This window comes from Vanacampus margaritifer, chromosome 7 (assembly GCF_051991255.1).
Source record: "Vanacampus margaritifer isolate UIUO_Vmar chromosome 7, RoL_Vmar_1.0, whole genome shotgun sequence".
NCBI classification, from domain to species: Eukaryota; Metazoa; Chordata; class Actinopteri; order Syngnathiformes; family Syngnathidae; genus Vanacampus; species Vanacampus margaritifer.
The window spans coordinates 13,921,288-13,949,195 of record NC_135438.1 but is presented as its reverse complement, the minus strand read 5'-3'; the positions used below and the strand labels follow the sequence as shown (position 1 = coordinate 13,949,195).

The 27,908-nt window shown below is 37.9% G+C and overlaps 1 protein-coding gene across 2 annotated transcripts; it reads left to right on the top strand.

Annotated features, from left to right (window-relative positions):
- Positions 1-1,124: 1,124 nt before the first annotated feature.
- On the top strand, positions 1,125-27,908 carry LOC144055099 (neuromedin-K receptor-like). 2 transcript variants are annotated; one of them, XM_077570789.1, is made up of 6 exons: positions 1,125-1,283; positions 1,360-1,741; positions 7,524-7,712; positions 7,865-8,015; positions 22,813-23,009; positions 25,737-27,908. In XM_077570789.1, the coding sequence occupies exons 2-6, from the start codon at positions 1,374-1,376 to the stop codon at positions 26,059-26,061; spliced, it is 1,230 nt and encodes a 409-aa protein (XP_077426915.1). In that variant the 5' UTR covers positions 1,125-1,283; positions 1,360-1,373; the 3' UTR covers positions 26,062-27,908. The 2 variants fall into 2 exon arrangements, with proteins under 2 accessions (XP_077426915.1, XP_077426914.1); XM_077570788.1 differs by having other exon boundaries at positions 1,125-1,741.

Here is a 27,908-nt window from a genome sequence, read left to right as displayed (position 1 = left end):
CTGAATCTTTCACAAACTGGAATTTTGTCTTTAACCCGAATATTGACGGCAGGTAGTGATTGTTTTGCAGATGACCCACGCCAACTTAATACAGTGTTGTGTAATGCAGGATGATTGTAGTGATAATTGGTACAGAGCACAATTCATGTGAAGTCCTCAACCTCATCAATTAAGTTGTGGTTCACTGCTTCCTTTGTGTTTTTTAGTGCAAGCAACAGGTAGGCTGCTATGCTACTTGCGCAGCAATTCATGACTCTTATTCATGATGATGACGTCCATACTACCTGCTGCTTGCTTTTTTTCCTCTCACTCAAACCTCCGGTTTAGTAAAATAACAAAAGTACTGCCCAGCAAGCCGTAATGTAGCGTTATAGCACAATGGAGTTGTGCTACTTTTTGATACACAAAGGCAAAGACTGGCCATTATGACTCACCAGTTGTTGAGATTGAAAAGGGTAAAAAACAGTAGGGTGGCAATTTCAACCTTGAGAGGGTATAAGACTTTTTTTTTACTGAAAATAACAAAAACGGTGATGTAAAGGCAATTTTTCTGTTTTGGTTCTTGTGCAGTTCAGACTGAGCTGCAAAGTTTTAATCAAGACAGAAAATGTGAATATTGCCTTGTTTTGCTATTCCATGTTGAAGTGGCAGTTGTTTTAAGGTTCATCGTCATTATTGTACCTACTATGTATGGCAGGAATGTGCAACTTAAATGGAGGGTGGCCTCAATTTTTCATCAGTGCCCATGAGGGCTCTCCCTGACTAGATGTATGACAAAAAAAAAACAGTTTGTTTGCCCATCCCAAATCCTTGTGTTTGTGTGAACATGGCCAGCCTTCTAAAAAGGCCAATTTTTTAAAAATCCATATTATGCATCTGATATTGCAGTCAAGGGTTGAAGCCACACACACCTGAATATTTCAATATCCTGTTGTGTAGGCTATGTGGCTGCTCCCACACGAGATTAGGTGGGCTGAAAACGAAATAAAGACAACGCAAAGCGTGCTGTGATAACGCGCAGTCCTGCCCGCATTTGTTATTCATGAAGTTTAAAACAACAGCAGCCACAAGTGTCGATCAATCTCCTCCGGCTTGTGTGCCCACTCCACTCGTGCGTCAGCGAGTGCGCGCGGCGTCAAGCTGCTGATGCTGCTCTCACAGCCCATTCAACAGGCATTTACGCACGGACCAGTCGCGTTTTGACAAGAAATTATCCGGCAGACAGCAATCAAATGGGAGGACGATGTTTAGTTATTATGGATGCGGTCCTGCTGCGCACTGAGGTACCTAAGTACCACTTTGTCGTGCGTCCGTCTTGGTAGCTCCTGCTCCATCATCCGATTTTTTTTCCTTTGCAAGGAAAGAAGACAAGAATGGCAGCTTCCCAAAATGGATCAAACCTTACATCAAACTACACCAACCAGTTTGTGCAGCCGCCGTGGCGCGTCGCACTCTGGTCCGTCGCCTACAGCTCGGTGCTGGCCGTGGCCGTGTTCGGCAACCTTATCGTCATTTGGATCATTTTGGCACACAAGCGCATGAGGACGGTGACCAACTACTTTCTGCTCAACTTGGCCTTCTCCGACGCCTCTATGGCCGCCTTCAACACTTTGATTAACTTCGTCTACGCCACCCACGGGGAGTGGTACTTTGGGGAGGCTTATTGCAAATTCCACAACTTCTTCCCGGTCACGTCCGTGTTCGCCAGCATTTACTCCATGACTGCCATCGCCGTGGACAGGTGCGTTCAATGCTCGTCACTGACTGACTGGCCATCATTCATAATAATCAAAAGGGGTTCAAAACAACAGCAATATCTTAATAATGCACTAGTAGGTGTTTATTTGCTCCTTTATATAGGCTGCCAGAGTTAACTGTAACCCAATAATTACCTCTCTCAATAGCTTTGCAAAGGTATAATTTTTTTGGGACCCTCCTATACTCATTAAGTTATACATGTGTACCTAATATTATGACAATCTTGTGTAGGGATATTGGCATCCAACAGTGGAGGAATTTTGTCGTCCATATGAAAGTGAGCCCATCAGAGGCAAGATCACAGCAGCACATAAATACTTCAAGCTACAAAGCGTGTCAAGGGGGGTAAAAAGAAAGAAAGAAAGAGAACCAAATTGTGTCAAATTCAATCTCAGCATGAATTCTCAATATCTTCTCCATCCATTCTTCCCCTGGGCTTTGCTGCTTTTCATCAACAGAGGCTTAAAATGGAATCTCGAGCTTAAAAGAAAAACTCAAATTGCATGAAAGCTGCCCTTTGGACGGTATCTGGCAAATGTGTTGTGCAATTTGTTCTCATACTAGATGTGTTTGAGCTGGCAGGGTGGGGTTGCTCATGCCTATTGTAGCCTATAGTGCTGGATGGTTTACATTCATGCAGGGGAGGCAGTTTCAAGTGCGACTGACTGCCTTCTTACTCGCCATATGAGGCCGTCTATCACAATTATTTTTACATTTTCGCTGGCACTAATTCTTAGTTGGCACTGACTGACTGCGTGTGAACAAGGGATGGGCATTTCACTCAGTTTCCATGATTAACTTAGGAGTAGGCGGCACAGTGGATGATTGATTGATTAGCACATCTACCTCACAGTTTGGTGAGGGCCTTCTTGCAGGGGGTTTGTAACTTCTCCCCATGCCTGCGTGGGTTTTGTTGTTGGTAGTCCAGTTTCCGCCCATATCCTAAAAACATGCATGATATCTTAACTGAAGATTAAATTGTCTGTAGGCGTGAATGGTTGTTTGTCTATATGTGCCCTGTGATTGCCTGGCAACCACCTCAGGATGTATCCCACCTCTCCATGTAGTAAGCATGAGCCTTACAGAAAATGGATTGAGTGATTTACTTAACCAATTGTTGTTTTTTGGCGGGATTAATTAAATAAATGTTATGAGAGTTTGTTCTTTTTTAGCTCACAAAGAAGTAGAGACTGAATCAGCAGCACCTCAGCTCGCTGGTGCAAAGTAGTGCACTGCCTTTTGCAATCAATTGCACACGATCAGGTCAACATAATGCTCAACAATCAATCATCCAATGAATCAATTATTATGCCCATCCTCAGTGTGTCTTGCCCTGTGACTTCACCTTATGTGGTGATCGCTATCAGATTGGCTTTCCACTCGGCAGCAGTAGCGTTATCGCGTCATCTGTCATGGTTCAATGAGAAGATGATGAAGGCAGCGGCTTCAGTATCATAGTGAGAATGTGCGTTCCTGTGTGTGTGTGTGGATGTGCGTCACTGTTGGGATATGGCGTGAGGCATTGTCGTCCTCGACTAACACAGAGGGAACAATCTGTTTCCTACAGGCAAGCTCACTTTGGCTTGTGTAACTTCCACGTATATGGTCTCCAGTGTTGTTTTGTCTTTCCGATTTCCATCAATAAAATAAAGAAAAAGAACATCCGCATGGCTTGCGCGCGTAGATGTAACCCCAGGTTATGCTTATTTTTGGACCTCGCTTTCTGCTCTCTTGAAATGGCACAAGGCCGCAGTTCATGATCAGCCATCAGTTTGTCCTAGCTTTCACCTTTATGCGACTGCTCTAAAAAAAAAAATCGAAAAAAAAACTGCATCATGTCTGCTTCCTTCTTCTGAGTCAGTAACATTGATATGGAACCAGCCAGCCAGTCAAATAAACTGAAGCTTGTTGTTGCACGGATGCTAGTAGTTTGCATACTGTTGAGGTGCCCTTGATCAAGACGCCGAACCCCACCCAAACTTGTAGCTCAAGGGTGCAGTCACAGTTTGTGTGCCCAATTGCTGAGACAGCTCATCTAGCATGCCTGGATGTGTTTGGCCTGCTTGCCTGTATTTGTGCATATATATATATATATATATATGGCAGAGCTTAGAACACAAATCTAAGTGCATCATTGCACCATAGTAAACAGATGATGCAGTGGGACAATCTCACAGAATGCTAGTATAATATTGAATAGATTTTGTTAAGTACTCTCACTTCAACTAGTTACCCCAAGGAGTTGTGCCATAGCATGAATGTCTTGTTGCATAGACAACAAATAGTTGTAATCCATTTTGCCTAAATTCCACGTTATAGAGCTTTTAATGATCAGTTAATTGATTCCTCGAATATTAGGTCCATCCATAAACTAGAACATTAATATGGTTGTGGGAACTGGCATTTTTGCTTTGTGTGGACTGTGGAGATTACCATCAGATGTGCTTGCGTTTTCAACATATTATGTAAAAAAAAACAAAGGTGAAAGAGATTAAATAAATAAATAAATGAAACTACAACATAAATTCAAAACTGTGGCATTTTCTAACTTGGGGATAGGCAGTCTTTATTTCTTAATTAAACCCAAAAAATCTTCAAAAAAAAAACCCACAGATAAACATGTAGTAGGCCTATACAGGGAAAATGGGGGGATCTCAGAAAAAAAAGGAAATATGAATTAATGGGGGGCAGAATGGCTCAGTGGTATAGTGCTGTCGTCTCCCAACTGAGTGTTTGTGGGTTCAATCCTCAGCCCTTGTGATAATCTCGAAGTGTCCTTGAGCCATACACTTGCGTCCAGTGGACCTGGCAGATCCCTGCATGGCTGCAGCTGACCACTGGTGTGTAAATGTGTTTGTGTGAATGAGTGACTGCGAGGCTTTGTAAAGCGCTTTGGGCACAATATGATGTAAATAAAGCACTATATAAAAATCTGTCAATTTATTTGCCAAAATATTTGTGGAAAAACCCACAAATATGCAAATCTATGGGTGTGTACCGCGAATATGCAGAGGTCAACTGTATTTTTAAGTTGCAAAATCACCATTCACCACTAGATGGCATATGTCTTAGTTTCACTTACACTGGGTCTAATACTGCCTTATACCACAATGTGAGTAGGCCTAATGACTGTTTGCTGATTTTGAATGATATGCATAACAAACATAATGTGTCAATTATTTTAAAAAAATCAGTGAGTTGATTTATGTAAACAAAAATGTACAAAAGGAACTCTTGAAATCAATGATGGTTTCTTGTTCAGCAGTTTTGCGCCATTCTTGAATGGTAAATTTTATGTCCCTTTGCACTGGGAAAAAAATGCAGTATGTAATTTGTTGTTTGCTTCAAAACGTTTGTTGTATTTTAGTTGCCCATCCCTAAGTCTTCAAATCTGTGATGTTGTAAAGCATGGTTGACTGGAGGGCGACCATCTTCCCTCTCCATTCATGGAGGGACAACTTGACATTTAGTGTTTTCGCTTATACTTTTGCCTGGCAACGGAACTGCTGCTATTTAAACACCAGACAATGATAAAGTGTTTGTGAGTTGTTAATGTTACGGTGCAGTGACAAGCTTTCAAATGGGATGGTTTCCTAAAGCACCCTGTGTCGCTTCAGGCATGACGAAGATGTCAAGTTGAGATTTAAAGATGACAAGGGTCATTAATCTGCCTCTGGGATGTCTTTTGGAATTACTGTATTTTGTAGTCCAATTCTTCAAGTTATTGTGTGAGTGTATTTGTGTCTTGCTATAGTTTTTAAAGGGGATGTCAACCTTAAACACTTCTTGACAATAATATTTTATATTTGACCCCACTAGTCTAAACATGACATTGTGATAATATATGCAAAAAAATCTCAGGGGGCGGCCATTTTGCCACTTGCTGTCGACTGAAGATGATATCATTGTTTCTCAGGGCTCAGGCAACGGTCAATCAAAGCTCACCTGTTTTCTGAAGCTGAGCTGTGTTACCTGAGACGATGAGACCTAAGCAACTGTGATGTCATTTTCACTCGCCACCGTCTGATATTGATAAAAATTGCTGGATTTTGCTGCTTAACTAACATTCCACTAACGCAATATTAACCATACCATACCATATTTAGACTAGTGGGGCTGCATAGAACATACAGTATTATTGTTAAAATATTTTTGGGGCTTTGACTTCTTTTTTTAAGTTATTCTTAATAAGTATCTCAACAAAAGTATCTCGCAGTGCTTTGACACCGACCAATGTGACTCTTAATTGCTGGTAAATAGATTGTATTTGTGTTCCAGACATCGAGGTCAAAGCAGGTAGTGGCCTTTTATAAAGACTCAATTAACAAATGTCAGCCTGGGCAATTGGAAATCAAGTAGAATTCTCAAAGGTCATTCGTAAAGACACATTTTTACTAGTGCTGTCAGGTGATTGAAAAATGTGATCTAATTAATTACAGGATTTTTAATAAATTAATCTAATTAATCAATTTTATTCTCATATTTGCTAAAGATCCCCAAATAAAGAATTGGGATTCTAGGACATTACAAAATTGTAGTGCATGATAATCAATTGAATAGAACAAGAAGAGAAGATTTGAAATCCACATTTCTATTGTTGAAGTGTGCTTCATTAATGAAATTTAAAAGAAAACGTTTAAGTATATCAACAAAAACCAATTAGGTCAGGCATTATTTTAAATGATAAAATAAACTTTAATAAATAAAATAAAAAATAAAATAAATTTTGTTCAAAAAAGTTCAATGTCGAATCTAAACTTCCACAAGCTGAGATTCGGCGTATGGATGGCATGAGATGAACTGATAATAGCTGTGGTGTTTTTTGAACTAAACTAACAAACTGGTAATCAGGAAAAGTTAGAGGTTATAAGGGGAGGTTAACAAAAATCTAAAGCTACAATAAGTGTGAGTCATAACCACTAAAACCCAAAAGAGGACCTGGGGCTACAGTATCAACTCCTCAAATCAAAAACCCATCGCAAGCTAGGTTACAGGATCTGACAACAGACAACTAATGCTATGTGACCTTGAACCAGTTGCTCAGACAAACAAGCTTGTTTATATTGTGAGTCTTAAATGATAAGTCAAGCTGGAGCTGCTTTTTAGTTATTATTATTTATTTTTTTTATAAGGTACAAATGATTGCGTTCTTGTCAATAGTCCCATCTTTGTTCTTTTTATAAATAAACTTGCGTTTAATCACTAGCACTACTAGAATTGTAAAACTAGATCTCCCAGAGCCACCATTTTGAGCCTAATATGGTTATTATTACTCACTGTTTTGAGTAGCGAATAAAACCCCTCTCTTGCTTTTCTGAGGCAGACGGTTAGTGGACCTTTATTGATTTCGATTATCAGGCTTGTACTGCCAAAAACGTCATGACTCCATCACACCTAGCAGCCTATTTTTTTCCCTACAAAACGAAGCCAGCATTATGTGCAACCATTCATCCATTTTCTTCCCCCCATATCCTATCCTGTTCAGGGTCACGGTGAACTGCAGCCTATCTAAGATGACTTTGGGACCATATCTGGGGCTGTTTGCCAACCATTCAAAAGACACATATAAAAGCTGACATCCACTAACACTCACAATCACATTGTCATTGAGTGTGAAATGAACCCATGTTGCCTGCACGGAATTCAATTGGGTGAACATCGTGTCAAATTCATTACATTTTTTTTCTTTTTTTTCCCTGAAAAAAAAAAATCATTACATTTTGTGTTACATGAGTCACTAAATCTTGTGACTGTTGACACAATAGGTACATGGCCATCATCCACCCACTGAAGCCTCGTCTGTCAGCCAAGGCCACCACCGGAGTCATCGCCTGCATTTGGAGTCTGGCCGTAGTTCTGGCCTTTCCCCTCTGCTACTTCTCCAGAATTCGAGTGATGCCTCGTAGGACCTTGTGCTATGTGGCATGGCCCCGCATGGAGGACGACCCCGTCATGTGAGCAATGTTTTATTATACAATAAAGTGGTGACGTTCATTTACAAAATCAAAAGGCCAAAAAACAAAACAAAAAAACCCCAATAAAAGGTAATGTTAGAACTCAGCTGTAATGTAAATTGATATGTTTTTCGTTAAATATGTCCCTGAAGGTACCACATCATAGTGACAGTGCTGGTCTACGTGCTGCCCTTGGTGGTGATGGGCATCACCTACTCTATCGTGGGGGTCACTCTTTGGGGAGGGGCGATCCCTGGAGATTCATCTGACAACTATCATGGACAACTGCGAGCTAAAAGAAAGGTGAGCATGCTTAAAGGGAAATGTGCACTATATATTCATAAATTCAGATATACATTGTGTGACTCACTAGGTTGCAGGGTAATTATCAACATCTGGAGATGAGTGATGATTTAATCATCACATTTAGTCACTTATTATCTGATATGCTTTAAAATTTGTAAAGGGCAAACAGACACGAAAAGTTATTTGCATATATGCAAATCTGTACTACATACTGAGCTTTCTTATATTCTCTACGTCAGTGATTCTTAACCATGAGGGCCATGAGCGCCATCTAGTTGGTCACAAAGTAATTTCAGTTTTGTAACTGTGGGCCGCAAGTGACGCTTTGTACACATGTAGCAGGGTATTTTTTTTAAACCGAATATTTACCCCCTCCTTGTGTAGCAAAACAATCCGTCCACACTGCCTCTTTGGATTTAAAAAAAAAAAAACACATACACATAATTGCACACAAAATCGGAGAAGTGCGTTTTTAAGCTCATTTAGATGCATGCCAAGCTTCCAGGCGGCAGTAGGCTAATTAGCCAAATACTGCTCGACATTGAGTGAGGACATCATAAACGGAGCATAGAGCAAAACAAAGAGGATAAATACAAAATTTAAAAAAAACTATACTTGTCTTTCTTTAACAACTTGAGGTATGTGTGTGTGACGTTGTGTAAAAAAAAAAATTGCAGCTTTTTTATCATCTCATAATTTTATTTGTCATTTCAAACCATCTTTTTGATGAGGTAAAATAACTTAGTTATTCTTATGGTGAAAAGCTTGACTTGAGACGAAGCTTTAACCTTGCCAGCAAGCTGAATTCACAATGATCAACCGAGCTATTGCCAGGGTAACGAAATTTAATTTGATTCAGGAATTGTTTTGCTTGTTGAGCATCTTGTTGGGTGTCAGTGTTTACACATAAATAAATGTCATTGATGACCACATTGTATCATGTTATTTGATAATTATTTTATAAAGCTTATCTAGATTTAATTTAGTTGTTAAATACAAACAGTAATAAGTCAACATAATTATTTCTGAATGGGCCCCGGGCCACTTTTTACAAGAAAAGTTGGGCCCCAAGGTAAAAAATAAATTTAAAAAAAGGTTAAGAACCCCTGCTCTATGCCATTTAACTGCATAGAAATAGCAACTATGGGTTGCGGGATTTAAAGGGAGCATGGGTGAAGTATTCACCCGCTGTTGCAAAGCAGAAAAAAAATCCTCTCTCTTGGTGTGCTTGCAATTGGGACAGCTAGGTAACATTTGCACAAACTTGACCAAAAAGGTAAGCCTGTCCTCGTTCTGTGCTCACCATAGCAGCGGGTTCTGCATGTTGGGCATTTGCGGTCTTTGTAAGTAATTACATACCTCGTCATATTTCCCCTTCACATTCTCCTTCAACTTCCACTTTCTACATGAGTGTGGCTTCATTCTTCTAAACTATATCTTCTTCACTTACCAAAACTGCATATGCACATTCAGATAGGGAAGACAATTGAAATCAATTAAGATGATGGACTAATTGCATTCGGCACACTCACGCTGTTGCAGCAAACGGCTCTCCCTCCTCTTCAAGCCCAAAAATTTATGACTAGAGAATAGTGGACATCACACTATAAACTCTATTGTGGAGAAATAAAGTCTCTTAGTCCACTAGTCTGTACAACCTCTAATAGCAATTTTAATCAGTCAATTGTATCAGAAAGTAAATGTCAAAACATGCAGTACCTTCCACAAGCAAGTAGTTGTTAAATCCTCAGCTTTTTTACACTTCTTTCTTCATACAAGTCACATTTTGTTCCCACTCAGATTTGGGAAAAGCCTTAGTCAGCCAAGGGCAAAGTGTGGCTGTTACTCCCTCGGAGTGTCAGTTTAATTCTCAGGTGTTGTTAATTTAATTTCTCTGTTAAAATATTGATTTTCTCATAATGGCATTCCAGACTCCTACGAGATGTAATTAACAGCTTTAGGCCATGTTAATGTCGATTAAGATAACTCGCTTTTAAGTCTGCTGATTGACAACCTGGTGATAACACAGACATATAACATAATTATATTTTAAGGCAGTACTTTGTAGCAATGACATTTCAACACGTGTTATGGAAATTTCAATCTTTAAAGTGGCCACTAATTGTTTTTCTCCCGGGCTCCACCTGCCATTTTCAAGCGTAACTTTATTGAAGTAGTGATAATTAATGTGTCCATCTATCGATTGGGTCATCTCGATTGAGAAAGGCCAATTAGTCAACAGTAATCACAAGGCACATGACACAAAGACAAACAACCATTCACAATCACACCTACGGACCCTCAGAGTTTTCAATTAACCTGACTTCTGGAATATGGTAAGAAGCTGAAGTACACTATTTAGGAGGTCAATATTTAAGTTTTGAAATCAGGATTTGCTGACTGTGAGGAAGACATAGTAAATGCAATTCTGCTGCACTGCAAATATGATGGCATCAATTCAACACCTGTGGTGTTCATTTGAACATTTGAACATTTGACACTGCAAAGTGTCTATCTGCATCCACACTACCCGGTGTTATAGTAACATTTACAGAAACATGTGAATGTTCAAGACTCAATTGTGTGTTACAGCAACAATGGTAGTGTTGACAATACTGTAATTACTGTACCTATTTAATTCTATTCCCTTCATTGCTAACTCTCTGAGTGTGTCTAGCAAAACCTGGGAATTTTATAGTGGACTGTATGACATTGTACATGTAGCTCATAATCCTTTCAGACAGTCTGTCAAAAGAGATTCGATTGGATTAATCACATAAACCACAAATCATTTCCAGGACAAAACAGCAAAGAAATTCATTTATTATTTAGTGGGAATCGCAGTGCAATAGTTCAGCTGCAATGTTGGGTTTGAACAATAGCATTAGAAATTTCAGTACAGGTCACTGAGTGGGCATTTTCGTTTGGATGTTGAGTAGAACATTTCACGGTGTGTGTAATGTTTTGCTTTTCCCAAAAGTCAGGTGTACATTTACTTTAAGTCAGCTGGTTTTATTATGCTTGAGAGTCTTGCCCAAGGCGTCTCTCTCTCTCTCTCTCTTTTGTAACCAACTCTGACTTCAGCCTGCAGGACAAAAAAATAAATAAAAAATATTTGCCAACATGACATTCATGAGAAAGAAAAACGACACTGTGCAACATGGCCACAAATGAAAGGAAGGCACAGGTTAAAATATGCTTCAAGCCAAGATAAGCAAAAATAAAGAGCACTGAGTAAAATACCAGCAGAAGGGAGATCAAACCTGAAACCTGAAAGGTAATCGTGAAGATACGTGATATATACTTCAAAGCAAGAACTATTTTTAAAGCTTTTGCTGATCCTAAAAAACGGCAGCAAGATGGGAGGGAAAACAACAATGGTTCGATGCAGATAAAGGGGAGACGTGACTAAGGCCCCGTCCAGATGGAAGCAAAGCCGGCTTTGTTCCTCAAACAAATCTCGTACACAAGAGCATTTCAAGACTTGCGTGTGTCCAAAAGAGATGCTGAGGACGTTTAAAGGCTGTAATGTATATACCAAGTCTGGAGTGGCGCCTTAGCCCAGCCACAGGGAGTTAACGGAAAGCGTAGAAGAAGAATCAGCGAAGAAGACAAACACTTTTTTTTTCTAACTTTGTTGCAATATACAGAACATGGCTTTGCATGTATCGAAACAACATGAAAAAGACCAACACAGGAGAAGTGACCATGGCGGGTGATTCAAATACAACACCGCTTGTTGAACGTGGGAATAAAGAAGCAACATTTTTGCTGCAAAAGCATAAGCAACCTAAGGAGGCTGCGCAAAACGACTACGACACAGCTATCCGCCATTGTTGTTGACAGACTGACGGTTCGGGCGCAGTCACGCGAGAATTGGAGCATACGTCATCAAACTGCGACACTGCGTCGTCATCAAGCTGCGACCATTACGTCATCACTGGAGGAGTATCCTGCATTTGGTTTCCAGACGGAAGCGTGCAGGGCGTGTTTCGAAATCTTTCCACTCTGGAGCCCGGTTTCAAAAGTGATCGGTTTCAAAAAACTCCGAAACCGCGCCATCGTGTGGACGAACGGCCTAAACGGTAAGAAACTTGTGAAGATACATTGAAATGGGCTTTTGTGTGGATGGGGCCTCAATAAACACACACTAATAACAAAGCGATACACACCTTGGGCAAGACACCAGTGGCTGAGGGCACTGATTGGTTGACACAGGGAAGGGCAGGATTACACCTAACAAGACCAAAACATCAAGAAACATGACAAAATCAAACAGAACCCAAACTAAACCTAAACCATGACAAAAGTAAAATAAAAAAACTAAGCAAAAACCTAACCCAAACCATGACAGAAAGTGTCGTATTAAGAATTGTTTTATAATACCACTAAAGTGAAACTGAATTGTGTTAACTACAGACATTTTCAACATTTCACATGAAGTCATTGCACATTTTCGATAATCCCTTCTACATTGTCGCACAAAATACTACTTTGCAGAAAGCTAGTCGATGGATTTGTGCTACACAGTAGTGAGAGCTAATCATTTTACCTGAGGCAATCACATGTATAAACCACTCACTACGCGCAGTAATTCAGTTGACAAGATGATTACGGAAGCAAAGGTCACTTGATGAAGTCGATGGAGGAACGTATTGAGGCAGAAATTGTTCCTGTTTCACCAATGTACAGTAGTCTATAAAAATAGAGTTCCTGCATTTTGTCTCAATCACACACTTCTTGGGAGAATGTGGCAGGTCAGTGAGGTGGCTGGTCACCGATTTATTGCTTGCTGTGATTTTCCATCAGCTTCAATGATAGACAGGCCTAACACAACAGGTTCTCCATTTTCAACCCATGCCCAGGGCTTTGTATTTCAAATGTCAAACCCAGAGTGCAGCACTAATGATGTTATAAGTCTGCCATAGCTCTTACAGACATGGACTGCTTGTTGTAGGCAACGCAGAGATGACCTTTCCCCTTAACGATATTTGATTGTGGGTGAGACACCAACTTGGTTAGTTTCCTTGGCTAGATTGGGAATTGATGGTGTGTTGGACAGTGGCGGTAATGCTATGCACCCCATGAGTATTTTGGGCATGCTGCACTTGGATAATGACTAGACCAGGGAGTCCTGTCTTGAGGACAGGTGGTCATGGGCAATCACTTGGTGATGAAAATCACTGAATAAGCAACTTTAAGGTTCAGTCAATCCTCCACTTGATCGTTTTTCTTGCTTGTGATTGTTTTCCCACTGTTGTGACTCTTTTGCCTTAACCTTTAGAAACAGGATTCTTGACAAATATGTATATGAAAAGTTAAAAAACAAAATGTCTGACTTCTTGTTCATTTTAGAGCACGGGCCCTTTAGACTTTTTATACATTTATTCATGATAGTCAATCCCACCAATTTCACATTGATCAATTGAACTGGTGGAAGAGGTAGTTTTGTAGGAATATAACGATAACGGCAATATCGTGATATCACGACATTAAAACTTCCGCAAAATATCGTCATCTGTTAATAAAAAGTCAGGTTGATTTCCATTTGTGTAGTTCTAGTACCCTGTGGTGGCTAGTTTTTAGTGCAGTTTAATTTTCACAAGGTTTAAAATCCACGCTAATGGTCAGATGAAGGGGAACTTAATATGCTTTTGAACCAAGTCAATATGTGGAGGAACTCAATACGTCCATTAGCAAGTAAGTGTCTCAATATTAAGGGTTAGTCAAGATTGTAGGTTGTTTAGATGCATTGCTATTATATAAAAAAGCACAATATTGTGTTTTTTTTAGTATGAGCTTTTTTTTCTCAATATTGTGACCTTTTTTTATATCGCCAACCTCCCCACAATATCGTGATAATTATTGTATTGTGACCTCCATATCATGATAATATCGTATTGTGCTGTTTGGATATCATTACATCCCTATACAGTATTTTTGTAGCATTTCAGGAGGCACAAGCTACTAAATTTCAGGTAATTTTGGACCCCCTCCACTTCATTCAGAATTGGGCTCATTATATGCAATTTGGAGATGTGATCATCTGAACTATTGCAACGTCCTCAGATTGAAAACTCATATGCTTTCAGATTTAAAATCACCCATTTGTCCCATTACCAGTATGGAAGTGACCCAATAATTGAGGAAATCAATAGCAAGTGACACATATTATTATTTATTTTTAACCGTTTTCCGTTGCCAGTGATAAATAATGAAAAGTGATGCATGGATTGACTCAGTCATCAATCATACACAGCAATTTTGGTCAAGATCGAAGGTTGTAGGAGGCAAGCTGTCAGATTCTTGTTTTTGATATTGAGTCACCAAACATTTGCGCCAAGCAACACGCTGTGATGAAAACGCTTTCTAGTATACCTGGTTCGAATTTGGTGGCAATTGTGTCAATTCCCTGGGAGGGGCTGCTCAGGGACAACAATTGCAACTGCCCTCAATTCTACAAAAATGGCACCTTCAAATCATCAGGACTGATTCTCTGGGCTCTATTTTTGTGACCACGGCTTTTTTAATACATATGAGATCTTATTGAATTACAATCCCATTCTGTTTGTGTCTAACATAGGCCTAGTGTGCTGTAGATTAGCATCTAATAAAGTTAATGTCTTCACTTGTATAGCACTTTTTTTTCTTTTTTTTTACATACAAGGTCAAAGCCCTTGAAAAGGACCAGACAATACTATAAACGTTTGTCAAGTACAACAATCTTTAACAAACATCATTGTTTAGTGCCAGCAAGGTGATAGAATTGAGCTCAGTGGCTGGCAGAGCACCAATGTGACATTTAACTTCAGTTTCCTTGTCCAATCTGTGTTGGTTCCCAAACAGAAGAGCAAATCTCACAAAGAGGAATAATCACTTGAGAGTTGCAAGCAGTAGAGCGCTACCAAGGATGCTTTGGACCTCAGGTGCATTTGTTGAAAGGCTTGACACTATAAATAGATGCAATTGGAATGAAGTACAAACTAAACAATGGCAAATAGGCCCTGTTGAATCTGGAAGAAAAAAAAACGTTTGAATGCATGAAAGTATAGTCCAGCTGCTACAACTGAAGCACTCAATATGAATTAAAATCCTCATTTACTGTGAATTCCAACTGCAACATGTGGTTGAAGTTCACCTAATAAAGGACAAGTGATTAAGATGTATCTACCCAAAGGATTATAACAAAATTATTTTTAAATTCTCTTTTTTTTTCATTACTCCTGTTTCTCTCCGCCCACTTAGGTATCATTATAACGGTCTCTCCGCGCTGTATAACGTTGCAAATAGACTGTAGATGGCGGGACTTATTCTGGCTGCCAGATAATTAATGGGGGGGTCATTTATTGGTATAATGAACAAACATAAATCTAGCGGTGGAGAAAGCCCTGAGAGTGTTTTGGTCAATTACATTGTAACTCGGGATCCTTTTTCTGCATTAAAAAGCTCATTAGCATTTGAGTTTCATTAGTTTTATTCAACAAAGCAAAGCAAATCAGTATTGTTTTAATATGTAATATGTAATTCAATTTAGATGAAATGAACATCGTTATCGTTATCATAAGATGTTGTATGTTGGAATAGTGTGCCGTGTATATATATATTTTTTATTCATTTCCATGTCAGCTACTCTGTGTAATACTGCTTCCTCCTTTGAATGACAATTAAAGCCAAAATGTTTGTTGCTCAATTGTCCGTAGGTTTGACTGTGAGTGTGAATGGTTGTTTACAGTGCCTTAAAAAAGTATTCATACATTTTGTGAGATTACAATCACAAACTTCATTGTATTTTGTTGAGATTTTATGTGATAGACAAACACAAAATAAAGCACATAATTTTGAAGTGGATTGAAACTGATAGTGTTAGGAATGTTACTTTTAAAAAGTAATTAGTTGCTTAAAAAAGTAACTGAGTTAGTAATTGAATTATTTCATAATAGAAGTAACTCGTTACCAGGCAAAATAGCTATTTTCACTACTTTAAAAAAATATTTTATATAAAATAATTTGGATTTTTAAAATATTATTATTTTTAATATTATTATTATTATATTTTATACAAGGAATTCAAATTATGTCCAGGCTTTATAGGGTGTTTTCATTTCTTTTTGTGAGTATTTAACTAACTTAACACATAAATGCCTCATTCCATAATGGCATATTATTATTATTATTATTATTATTATTATTATTATTATTATTACTTATTATTACTTATTATTACTTATTATACTTGTTAACTTAAATGCTACAAAATGACCCATGAATAATAATAATAATAATTATTATTTATTTGGAGTGGTGATGTATGTTCTACCACTGCCAATTACTACACAATCAGAATAATAATGAAAATGAAATAAATACTGGATATATGGTGATTTGTGGCACATATGTCATCTATAGGTAATTTGTAGACAGTCCTAGCCAGTCCCTCCAGTATTTCACGGGCATTTTTTATGATTGTTGCGGGCTATAATAATCAATAATATATCAAAGAAATCTCCAACGCTATAAAATATGCAGTGCTTAATGCTATCATGGCCAAAATCATTGCCATTTCCTCCTCAAAATCATTAGCTTCCACTTGATTTCTCTGAAAAACCTTTGTACACTTTCAATTAAGAGAATATGGTGATATATCTTCAGTTTATAATTCTACACATTTAAAGACATGTTTAATTATTGATTTACGTCAGACTCCCCAACTGTAGGTTTGCATCATTCACATACAAATGTTATATAACTGCACACCGTTCAGACCTTGAAACAATCGCCCCGTCAGTGTGATTTGCCGAGACTGGATGTTTCTTTCAACACTGTTCGTGTGTTTAGCATGTGTGAAATAAGAGAAATACAATTGTTGGCGCTATTAATTACACTAGGCGAGCCTGTCGCTAACCGCTATGACTTACCGGTATGGTGGTTATGGTGCTTGTGGAGTCGCAATGTTAATGGTCCTTGGTGGAACAGAATTGTCAACAAATCCCTCCACATGGCGGACGTTTTTTGGAAAATCTCTACTGTTATTTAGTATTATTATTATGTCACTCTTGTCAAAGTTGTCTTTGCTAAAAAAGCTAAATCTAATAAAGGAAGGAAGACACGTCCAGAAAGAAGACACGTCCAGAAAGAAGACACGTCCGTCACGTCGTGACACGCTACCCGCGGCACCTCCAAAATAAAAGCCACTATACATTTCAGCTGTCAAGACACTTTTATTGTGAGGTCCGACAACAACAATGCCTCTAACTATGCGCAAATGACATTTTCAGAGCCAGTCACCACACAAGCTCTTGTAAGCTTACTTTGAGCCTTGAAACTAATAAATGAATTGTAACGCACGATAATCACGATAACGGTGTTTCAAATATGGGGAGAATAATTAGTTAGATTAGTCCGTTAATGGAAAAAAAAAAAAAGTTACCTAAGGGGTATTTCCAACACTGCTGATATACTGTTTTTAGGCCAACATCAACCTGAAAAGTGCGGTGCTGGTGCGCATTTGTAGTTAGCCCCTACAACATCGTGATCCTGCTCAATGCAAGCCAGTGCAATTCATTGCTTTCATAAGTTACCTAATTAGTAACCACAGTCCACTTGTGTGTAATTTACTCTCACTATAAATGCAGTTCATTTGTTCAGTGAAGAGGTTTGTGTACAACAGCATAATGAAGAGCAAGTAAATTACCAGACAGGTCAGGGATGAAGTTTTGAAGAAGTTTAAAGCATGGTTAGATTATTATATTTTAACATTTCTGGTAGATAACATATGCCTAAATGCTTTTTTCAGGGAAAGGTGGTTCTACAAAATACTGATACAGGAGGACTGAATACATATGCACACTAACTACATTTTTCAAATTTTATTTGCCTACAATTTGGAAAACATATATTTCCAAGTAGGGATATTTTTTTTCCTCTGCATGTCACAACTCTTTCCTCTGGTACTTGTTAGCTTAAATGCTACAAAATGACCCACAATATTGTTTTTAGTGACACAGGGCTCATTTAAAATGTCAGTTGTGTCAGGTCTGGAATCAACAGCAGATTAAATATTGTTGAAAGGATGACAATCACGTATCCTGTACAAAAACCACCCCCGAATCAAACAAAATAAAATTGGCCATCAGTTCACAGCTCAACAGCTGTTTGCATTTTTTTTTATAGCACATAGAGAATTCATACTATTTGTTATGCACATAATTTTTCATGTGCAGTTTGCAAATGATTAATTGTACTTATCGGATCTGTGCAAAAGTGTGTGACTCCTCAGAAAAACTATTTAATGATAATAACAAATGCAAGCTCTGTGAAATAAGATTTTCCGCCTCATTTCCACTAAACCCGATCATAAGTGACATTTGGAAGTGCATGAACAGAATTTGTCCACGTTCCAGCGTGTGAAAATACACACTTGATGGCCGGGCAACCACACATCTGTTGTTTGAAATTTACAAAATGGTCAATGATTTGGAAAATGAGCTGACTTTTGTTTTTGTCATAAACATTTTCATTGTGTGATTCTTTTTAAAGTGTGCAGCAAAGTGGTGCTGTCTGGTCTAATATTATAGACAGGTTATAAACAAATAAAAACACTTTTTTTTGCTGTCATGGCAATTACAAAAATTGTGTCCTACTTAATACTGAAAGATAGATACATGCACATTCTTACATTTTGTATGGTAATAGTTTTCATAAACTGTAATGGATGATGTTCATTTGTATTCCTAATTGTAATATAAATGTATTTCGATTAAATAAAATAGTGAAATTGATCTTCTTCAATTGCCAGGTCCTTTGCACTCTTAGGATTCCTTTCATCACGTTTTGTGCAGACTGACAGGTTGAATGAATTTTTAGCTTGTTGAATAAATTTGACTATTTCCCACTGCACTGATGTGCAGAATTAATATGAGGACAAGTGTGATACATTTTCCAACCTCCACATACCTCATCGCTCAGAACACACGGGAACTCATGGTACTGTGATGTATCCTGTTGAGCGAGGGTAAAAAAAAAAAGGTTTCTTACTTTTCTATGATCAGCTCATCAGCAAGCTCTACTGGAGTCTGATAATGACCCTCATTTGAATCAGGTGTGTTGGACGAGGCAAACATTTAAAACACGCAGTGTGACACCTGTGCGCTAACACAAGATGACAGCTTTCCAGACTAATTGTGTACAATAGACCATGAACTGATGAAGACAGCTCAAAGGAGAGGCGAAACCTCTTAGACAACCAGAACAGTCCAGTTTGTGATGTGACTGGATGAATAAGAATATCCACAGGCAGTGTACCAATAAAGAAAGTTATATGGGTTTGCTAGAGCAATGACTGAGATGATTTTCTTGTAATTATTAATTCAATAAAATAAAACAGATGCAGATGTCAATTCCATAACGCTGTACAGTATATTAACTCATTCACCGCCATTGACGGCTATAGATGTCAAAAATTCATTTGAACTATTTCTATTAGTTTCAAATTTTTTTGAGCATGACAATCGATAATTTTTTTATTTACATTTACATTTACAACAGATATAAAATTTGTGATTAATCGTGAGTTAACTATTGAAGTCATGCGATTAATTACAATTCAAAAAATTAATTGTCTGACACCCCTCATTTTTAATAATCTTTCCTTTTCTTTTCTTTTATTAGGGGCATCAAGCGATTAATTTTTTAAATTGTAATTAATCACATGACTTCACTAGTTAACTCAAGATTAATCACAAATTTTATATCTGTTCTAAATGTACAATACATTTTTTTCTAGGTTTTCATACTCTTGTTAACAAAAGTGGAAACAAATATGAAACTAATAGAAATAGTTCAAATGAATTTTTGACGTCTATAGCCGTCAATGGCAGTGAATCAGTTTATTGTATCCTAAAACAAAAAAAACAATTCATTGAATTGAACATGATGAATAGGAGTCTGTACACTTCACACACAATAACATGGCAAGATAACACATCAAGATTTTTGGTTGGAAATAATAAACATTTTTAATATTTAATAATGTCGACCGACCCATTTCGGACAATATTATAGTGACAAACCAGTCTTAACACACCTCAGACCACAGAATAAAATGTATAAGACAATCTTATAAGTCTTAAGATAGACGGGCATTTGCAAGTACTCACTGATCACAATTTGACTTTTTTCCATTCGCCGCTCTACTGCTCCAGTCTGCCAGTAAGCCACACCCACCTCATTCGCCACTCTGCTCGCCTTGGAGGACAGGTGCTTCAAATCAGCAATCAGCCACCATTTAGGCATCTCCTGCTCAATCATCAAATGCCAGATTGTTCTGCTCATGCAACACTCTTCCTAATGTTGATCTATCGTTGGCAACTTTGCCTGCCTCTGATCTCCATGCATCTTTTTGTACTACGATTTCTGTCTTGGTCGCATGCTTCATGTTTTGTGCGAGTTTCCATGTTGTGCTACCAGTTAGCAACGGGTCCTGCGTATCGACACGTCGGCGCATGCATCGAATTAATAAGAGCGAAGGCTCATGTCGGTGCATGTGTAACTTGGAGAAGTCACGTGATCGATACTCTTAATATATTCATGTCAACTCTCTGTCGCGGGTTCGATCCCCGATTAAGGTAGCCTATACAACGCTTAACTGTAAAAGCCATGCATATCATTATTTTATTCATGCTAAATAGTTTTTTACTTGAGCTTAATTTATGTAATCAATTTACTAGTTCCCCCCACCCCCCATTTTTGAATCCAAACTTGCATGCACTGAATTAGATAATTGTGCATAATAAGCCCTCATGTTTTTTTACTCAGATTTTCACTTTGACACGCTCACATGATTTATTGACTGTATCTAAAAAAAAATATAATAATCAAAATGTCAATTTAAATGAAGAAATGAATGCTACTGCATTATACGAAGTCAGCAAATCAGTGTCAGTTGAGTCTGTCAACTAGTTTGCCTGTAGGGATTTGTAATGTCTAGCAGGTGTCAGTATTCAGTGACACAGATTTGACAAAGTATCAATACAGTTTTGCAATGTGTCAGAACGTTTCATGACACCTCATTGACCTATCGCTACCCAGTGGATTGTGAAGCATTACATGTCCAGGCCCCGGAACCCTGCTCAAGTCTACAGAGACTCTTGGTCTCCGCTTGCTCTTGATCTGTGTTCCAACTCGCTTGTTTTTCACTAGAACTGTCACATCAGACATTAAAATGCCATTACCAATTGCTACTGTGGTTTGGTGTACTGCATTTGTGTTTTACTCTTGTGGCTGTGATGCTTGATAATGCCATTGTCTTGCAATTGTGATGAAAATTAGTATTGTTTTAATCTACATGCTTTCTTGGAACATGACATACGTTTCTCCCAAACTAAACACTTTTTAGCACATTTTAACATCCATCTCCATGTATTTCTGTCTTACCACAAATTAAATTTATTGTATCTTTTAATACAAAGCATTTCAGTTATGTGGTTGTTCAGTCTGAGCATTATAGGGGCCACTATATAAAAGCCATACATGGCCTAGCCACCTCCATTGCTGTTCGAGGCGAGTTCATCATCCATTTTAAAGAGCACAGAGATAGTTTTTGACTTCAAGAGGACCAGGACCACCACTCTCAAGCTATCGCCATCACTGGGGAGGAGATTGAGATTGTGCAATCGTACTTGAGTACTTGAGAGTACACTTGAACAATGTAGAGGGAGCAGCATCAGCGCCAGGATTGAAAAAAAAAAAACACCATAAATACTGTATGTGTCTAGTTTTCTTTCTATTTATAATTTTGGGACAGAAATACTGCTTTGGTACCGCTCCTGATATCTCCATTGGTGCAACCCTCATTAAATTCTTCAAAATTGACAGATTTAAAGCTCGTTAGTTTGGCGATGTCACTTTGGAATGAAAAAACAATACACTGTTTTCATTCCAAAGTGACTTTTGGCAACTGTATCCTTAAATCACTTTTAAGTCTTAATTTATTTTCCATTAGAAATTTACTGAGTTCTTTTGAGCTGTCGATCCACCACCTCAGAGCTCACTGGCTTTTTTTTTTTTTTTTTTTTTAATACCATGAACATTTGTCAAAATGGCGGGTGCGTGAGTTTCTGCTCAAGTTTCTGCATGAGTTTACATTTCGGAAGGGACCCGCCGATGTCTGTTTTGTCTCCGGTAGCCTGCTTCTAAGGAGGCCCACGGTATTCACCAAGAGTGTTTTGCCAGGCATCAAACAGTTGCGATCCAGAGAAGCGACTTGTTGAAAGCAAGTGTCAGAACACCGGCCACATGATTGAATGTTGGAGCAGAAAACGTGGCCTTGTTAACACATAGGTCGTGGGAGGTGATCTGGATCCAGTATGGATTGTGCAGCAGCAGGTTGTAGTATTGCAAAACAATAGCACAATATCAACAGTAGTCTTTTTTTTAGTACATTTAAGCAGGAATCACTGTTTAGTTAAGTGAAAAGTACAATTCATTGTCACAGTATATGAAATGTGTACAGTATTTACACAATATTTAAATAAAAACAGGCTGCGCTAGTAGTTAGCACATCTGGCTAACAGTTTGTATTGTTCTTTTTATGGGGTTTCCCCAGTTACTCCAGTTTCCTCCCTCATTCCAAAAACACGCATGCTAGGGTAATTTCAAGACCCTACATTTCCCATGAGTCTGCACAAAATATGTTACAGTGACTGTTTGTTTAGTTTTTCAAAAGCACATTATTACTTATTAAATCTAAGTATTATCCTGTTGATATCATTCATCTCTCTTATTTTTTTTAAACCAGGTGGTGAAGATGATGATCATCGTCCTGGTGACCTTTGCCCTCTGCTGGCTGCCCTATCATATCTACTTCATTGTGACGGGTCTCAACAAGCATCTGATCAAGTGGAAGTCCATCCAGCAAGTTTACCTGTCCGTGCTGTGGCTGGCCATGAGCTCCACCATGTACAATCCCATTATCTACTGCTGCTTGAACAGCAGGTGAGTTAAAGTAAAAAAAAGTTGCAAGGTAAATGTTTCCGGCAATCATGTGCATGTGCGTTTGCCATTTTTTGTTCACAACAGTGTTCCACACAAACCATAAATGTGTTTTCTTCTTCAATTTGGATACATTAAAAATAATAATAATAATAATTATGTTAAGGGATTACATAACAAAATACAGATTGGGAGCTGGGATGTACAGTATTGTGATTATTTTACACGCATGTATTTGCATTTTGTTACACAACAGTCAATGCAAGAACTAGATACTATCATATGCTTCACTAAAGATTATGTTATGTATGGCTTTATATATCCTTTGACGATAAATAAATTGGGGATTTTAATCATTGCATGCTAATGAAAAGTGAAAGGGCTAAGTGTATTATATCTGGTTGGATTGTCTGGGAGAATTGACTCGGAAAGGAGAAGCAGCAGAGCGAAGACCACCGCCAAAGTCAATAATTCACCCTTCTCCCTTTATACAAACTGTCATTTATGTCAGAATATATTTACATAAGTATCATAAACATGCCAGATTATTATTTTTTAGGCGGGCATAGGTCCTTGAAATTTATTCTGAGAAATGAAATATCCTGCAAAAATCGGTAAAACATGTCTCATTAACCGTTAATCACCATTTATCTAAACTTAAAGTTTGTCTGAAAAAAAATTACCTTATATATATTCTACAATAATTGCACCACATATGTAGTGGTATTCTATGAATAAATATAAATTTACGTATAGGAATTTAAAAATGTTCAAAGTTTTTGACATTTCTTGTGAGTGAAGTAACAAATGATTTTTACAGCTAGCTAATTTTAAGAACTCTCTCAAGCTAAGCAATTCATTTTGGATACATTCAATGTTATTTACTGCTGTCCAAATTAGTCAACAATAACAAATTGTTGATTATATATATCGTGGTAGCCCTCGAGGATTGCATGATTAGCCCGTGGGCTAAGTTCAAGTTCTAGTTTGCACATGTATGTGAATAATGCACAATATGACAAACGAACATGATGGGCGGTTGTGCGATTCCACATAATATAACAACGTGATCTTGTTTTGCTCTTTTCCTAACTGTACAACTGTGTACTGCTGTTCTACACACAAACTTGGACTTGTTTGACTCTCTGATGCTTGCCAAACACAGAAGTGATGTACGGTGGCCTTAAATGGTCAGAAAACAAACATTTTGGCAAAGTGCTTCATTGTAAAAGTTGAACTTGTGATATGTTTAGTGATAACATCTAAAATACAGCTAATGTTCAAGTTTCACATGGTCAGAAAAGCCATAGTGAGTAACAATGTGTAAAGTAGCCATTATGGAGCCAAGGCAAATATTTTACAGTTGGCAAAATCTCACGACACACAACCAAATAAAAATATCACCATGACACAGGATCATGATGTAGCTTCTGCCTTCTTGTGGAAGAACATTTAATTGTTCTGCCTGTCACCAGAGGTGGGCAGACAAAAATTTTACTCAAGTCCAAGTAAAAGTAGAGGTACAAAGGTAAAGGTAAAAAGTCCTCCAAATAAGTAGTAAATGTAAATGAGTAGCGTTTTCACTGAATACGTATTCAGTAACTTGGGATAGGATTCAGGCACTGTCCAACAACAACTCTGTAATTAAGAGAAGAAGAGAGAGAGAGAAGAGAAGAGAAAAAAAAACTCTGTAATTAAAACAATGTATAAAATCTTTGTAATGTAAATTTTAAAAAAATACTAATAATGAAAAAAAACAATAGCATTTGTTATTTTTGCAATCTTCATAGGAGGTTCATGAAAGAAGGAGAAGTTCCGCTTTCTGTGGGAAAGTCAGTGAACTCCACTCCACACTATTTTCACGTTTGGGTTGACACAGATGACGTCTCAGAAAAAAAAAAATACAGTTCAAGTGAATGTTTCTTTGACAATAATATGTGACCTCACTAGTCTAAACGTGACATTCTGATTAATATTACATTTGTGGAATAAGAGTTCTGAAGCAAAATCTAGCCATTTTTATCCATCTCAAAATCCTTGTGTAATTAAAAAGCATGTAGGCTATAGATTTGTTGATTTATTAATTTATTGATTCCTACAAATAGCAAAAATCCTTGCGTAATTAAAAAGCATGTAACTTGTCTTAATGTGAGAACAATTCAGCCAGGAATGGACCGAGCATTAGGCAGTCGTTCCGATGATGTCAAATCGAATGAACAATACTGAGCTCTCCTGAAAAAAAAAAAAAAGGCAGTCGTTCCAAATTTTCCAATGGCCGCCACGCCCCTGGGCACACTAAAAATTGAAAATTGAATTGGATCATTCCCATTCAAACACCTGATGACCTCTCACAGCAGACTGATTGGGAATCAATGGACTACGTTGTAGAGGCAACCTAAAGTTTCTCCCCACATTTGTCTTGGTTTGACTCTGCTCACAGCAAAAGTGGTGCTTCAGTGTTTACATAAACAAAATCAATATATAACTGCAAATCTTTCCAGAGGGCACAATAAAACAATTTAAGCCTCCTTACTTATGCATCTCAGTTGAAATATTGCCAGAGCCCTGCTCGATAGTCATTGACCAAAGAATACATTATCATATATAACAGCCACACATGAAGTTTTATCTTTGTGCTGTCATTTTCTCCCACACTCTGATCAGTCCCCCGCCTTGTGACACTTTTATTATTTATTATTCTGCTCTTTCTGCTCTCTGATACCGCATCAGGTTTCGTGCTGGCTTCAAGCGAGCTTTTTGCTGGTGCCCTTTCATCAAGGTGTCCAGCTACGACGAGTTGGAACTTCGCTCGACCCGGCAGCACCCGACCCGGCAGAGCAGCAGCATGTACACGCTCTCCAGAATGGACACCACCATGGTTGTGGTTTACGACCCCGCCGACGCTGATGGCGGCGGACCCGGAAGGAAGTGGTCCCTGTCGTCCAGGAAGAGAAGCTACATCACGTCTCGCCACACGCCTGCCTCTTGCAGCATTGGTAGCATAAAAACCCAAAATGGCGGCACCTCAAATCCTCAAGCTGAGCAATTCTCTTGAGTGCTAGCGTGATTTCTTGAAAATACCACACGCTCCATTGGGGAAGTCAAGTCAAAATTGTTCATTATAATAATATGTTCTATGCGACCCAGTACTCTTAACATGCTATTGTGATTAATATTGCGTTAGTGGAAAATGAATTAAGCAGCAAAATCCACCTGTTTTTATCCAGCTCTGCGGGCGGCCATTTTGTCTTATACAGCTGTTGTCTGAAAATGACATCACAGTGCCTAAAGGCTCAGAGAACGATCATGTGATGTTCACAAGGGAAGCCATAGGCACTGTAATGTAATTTTCAGTCGACAGCAAGTAGCAAAATGGCCGCACCCTGAGATGCATAAGCAGGTGGATTTGGCTACTTAAATCATATTCCACAAAAGCAATATTAATCAGAATACCATGCTAAGATTAGTGGGGGCTCATAGAACATATTATAATGATTTTTTTTTACTTGGCCTTACCATTCAAGCAAAAAAAAAAAAAAAGTGTTATTCTTGAGAAATGTATTTTCGCTGCCGTGTATCAATGATGACATGAAGAAACTGGCATGAGAAAATTCTACATGCATGATACACTGTACGTACAATTCAAAGTGTTACATTTGAACAATCTTCACAATTCTTAGCTCAAATGATACTGCACTTTACTACATAAAGTTCCGCTCTAATCAGATTAATTGTCCTCTGCAACAGTGAACTCCTGCTCGGCAAAATCTTTAATCACTAATTAACATCAAAAGGTTAATTGTAGCGTTATTTTGGGAACGCCTCGGCCCCTTGGTTCCAATTATTAGTTTTTTCTGCTTGAATTTTACACAAGTAAAACACTGCGCAAGCATGACTGACATGTTCTCAGTGGGTTGAATAAGACAGTATGCTATGGTGATTGTAAATACTGTATGTATGTTAAAGTTTGTTTTCCAAATGTCTTATTAAATGTGAACTTTTTTTGACGTGTGGAACTACTGTGTTTCTCTGAAGAAATGAATGTCGAGTTACTACTGTTGTCTGCAGAAGTCATTAGCAGTTCTCTTTACGTGTAAATGAAGAAGTATAAGATGACCTATGTATTTTTTTTTCATTAAAAAAAGGAAGAAGTAAACAACCTTAACTTCACACAAACATCATTCTATTGTACTGTGTGTATCCTGTGATGCAATTTTAAACCTTTTCATTCTGAGGGTTTACATTAAAGTTAAAAGAATTCAAATGTGCCGTGCAATGTGATACATGTTCTGCTCCGTGTCTGCACAAAGAAACAAAGAAAAGCCTCTTCGTGCTCTAGCTATCTTTTTTTCTGCTGTAAATAGATTAAAATTCATGTTAAAATAAGGGGAAAAAATCCATTAAATTAAAAGGTTACTTATTGTTCTTGCTTTGTCAAGCCCTTTAATATATATTGTAATAGGAGTTTAAGAGGGGAAAAGGTTATTGTTCTTGCTGTCAAGCCCTTTACTATGAGTTCTGAATGTTTCGAGACTTCTTGAAAGTATAGGCACCAGAATGTGAAGTAAAATGTTTATTATATTTACTGTATGTCAACTATTTGTTTTAAAAAATGTGATTTTGTACGTTTTGTATAAATGTTAAAATACACTGTGTGTCTTTCTGTGGTAATTCTACTTTGTTGTAAATTGGATGATATTGTGTTTTCTGCATTGCAATAATTGATTTTTAAAAATCATGGCATTTAGAGATTTTACTTTGCAGCAAGCATTGCCTTCACTGTAAATCATACAATGTGTTTATAACATACAAGCTTTATTTACAATAGTATGACTTCAAATGACATCCTAATACTTTAGTAATTTTCTACGAAAACATATTTTTTCAACAGCCTACATTTCA

What these genes read in the sequence shown, in the direction of transcription:
- LOC144055099 (XM_077570789.1), top strand. Translation starts at nt 1,374, where the DNA reads ATGGCAGCTTCCCAAAATGGATCAAACCTTACATCAAACTACACCAAC. An exon ending in AACTGCGAGCTAAAAGAAAG is followed by an intron (nt 8,016 to 22,812) that starts GTGAGCATGCTT and finishes TTTTTAAACCAG; the next exon opens with GTGGTGAAGATGATGATCAT. An exon ending in TACTGCTGCTTGAACAGCAG is followed by an intron (nt 23,010 to 25,736) that starts GTGAGTTAAAGT and finishes ATACCGCATCAG; the next exon opens with GTTTCGTGCTGGCTTCAAGC.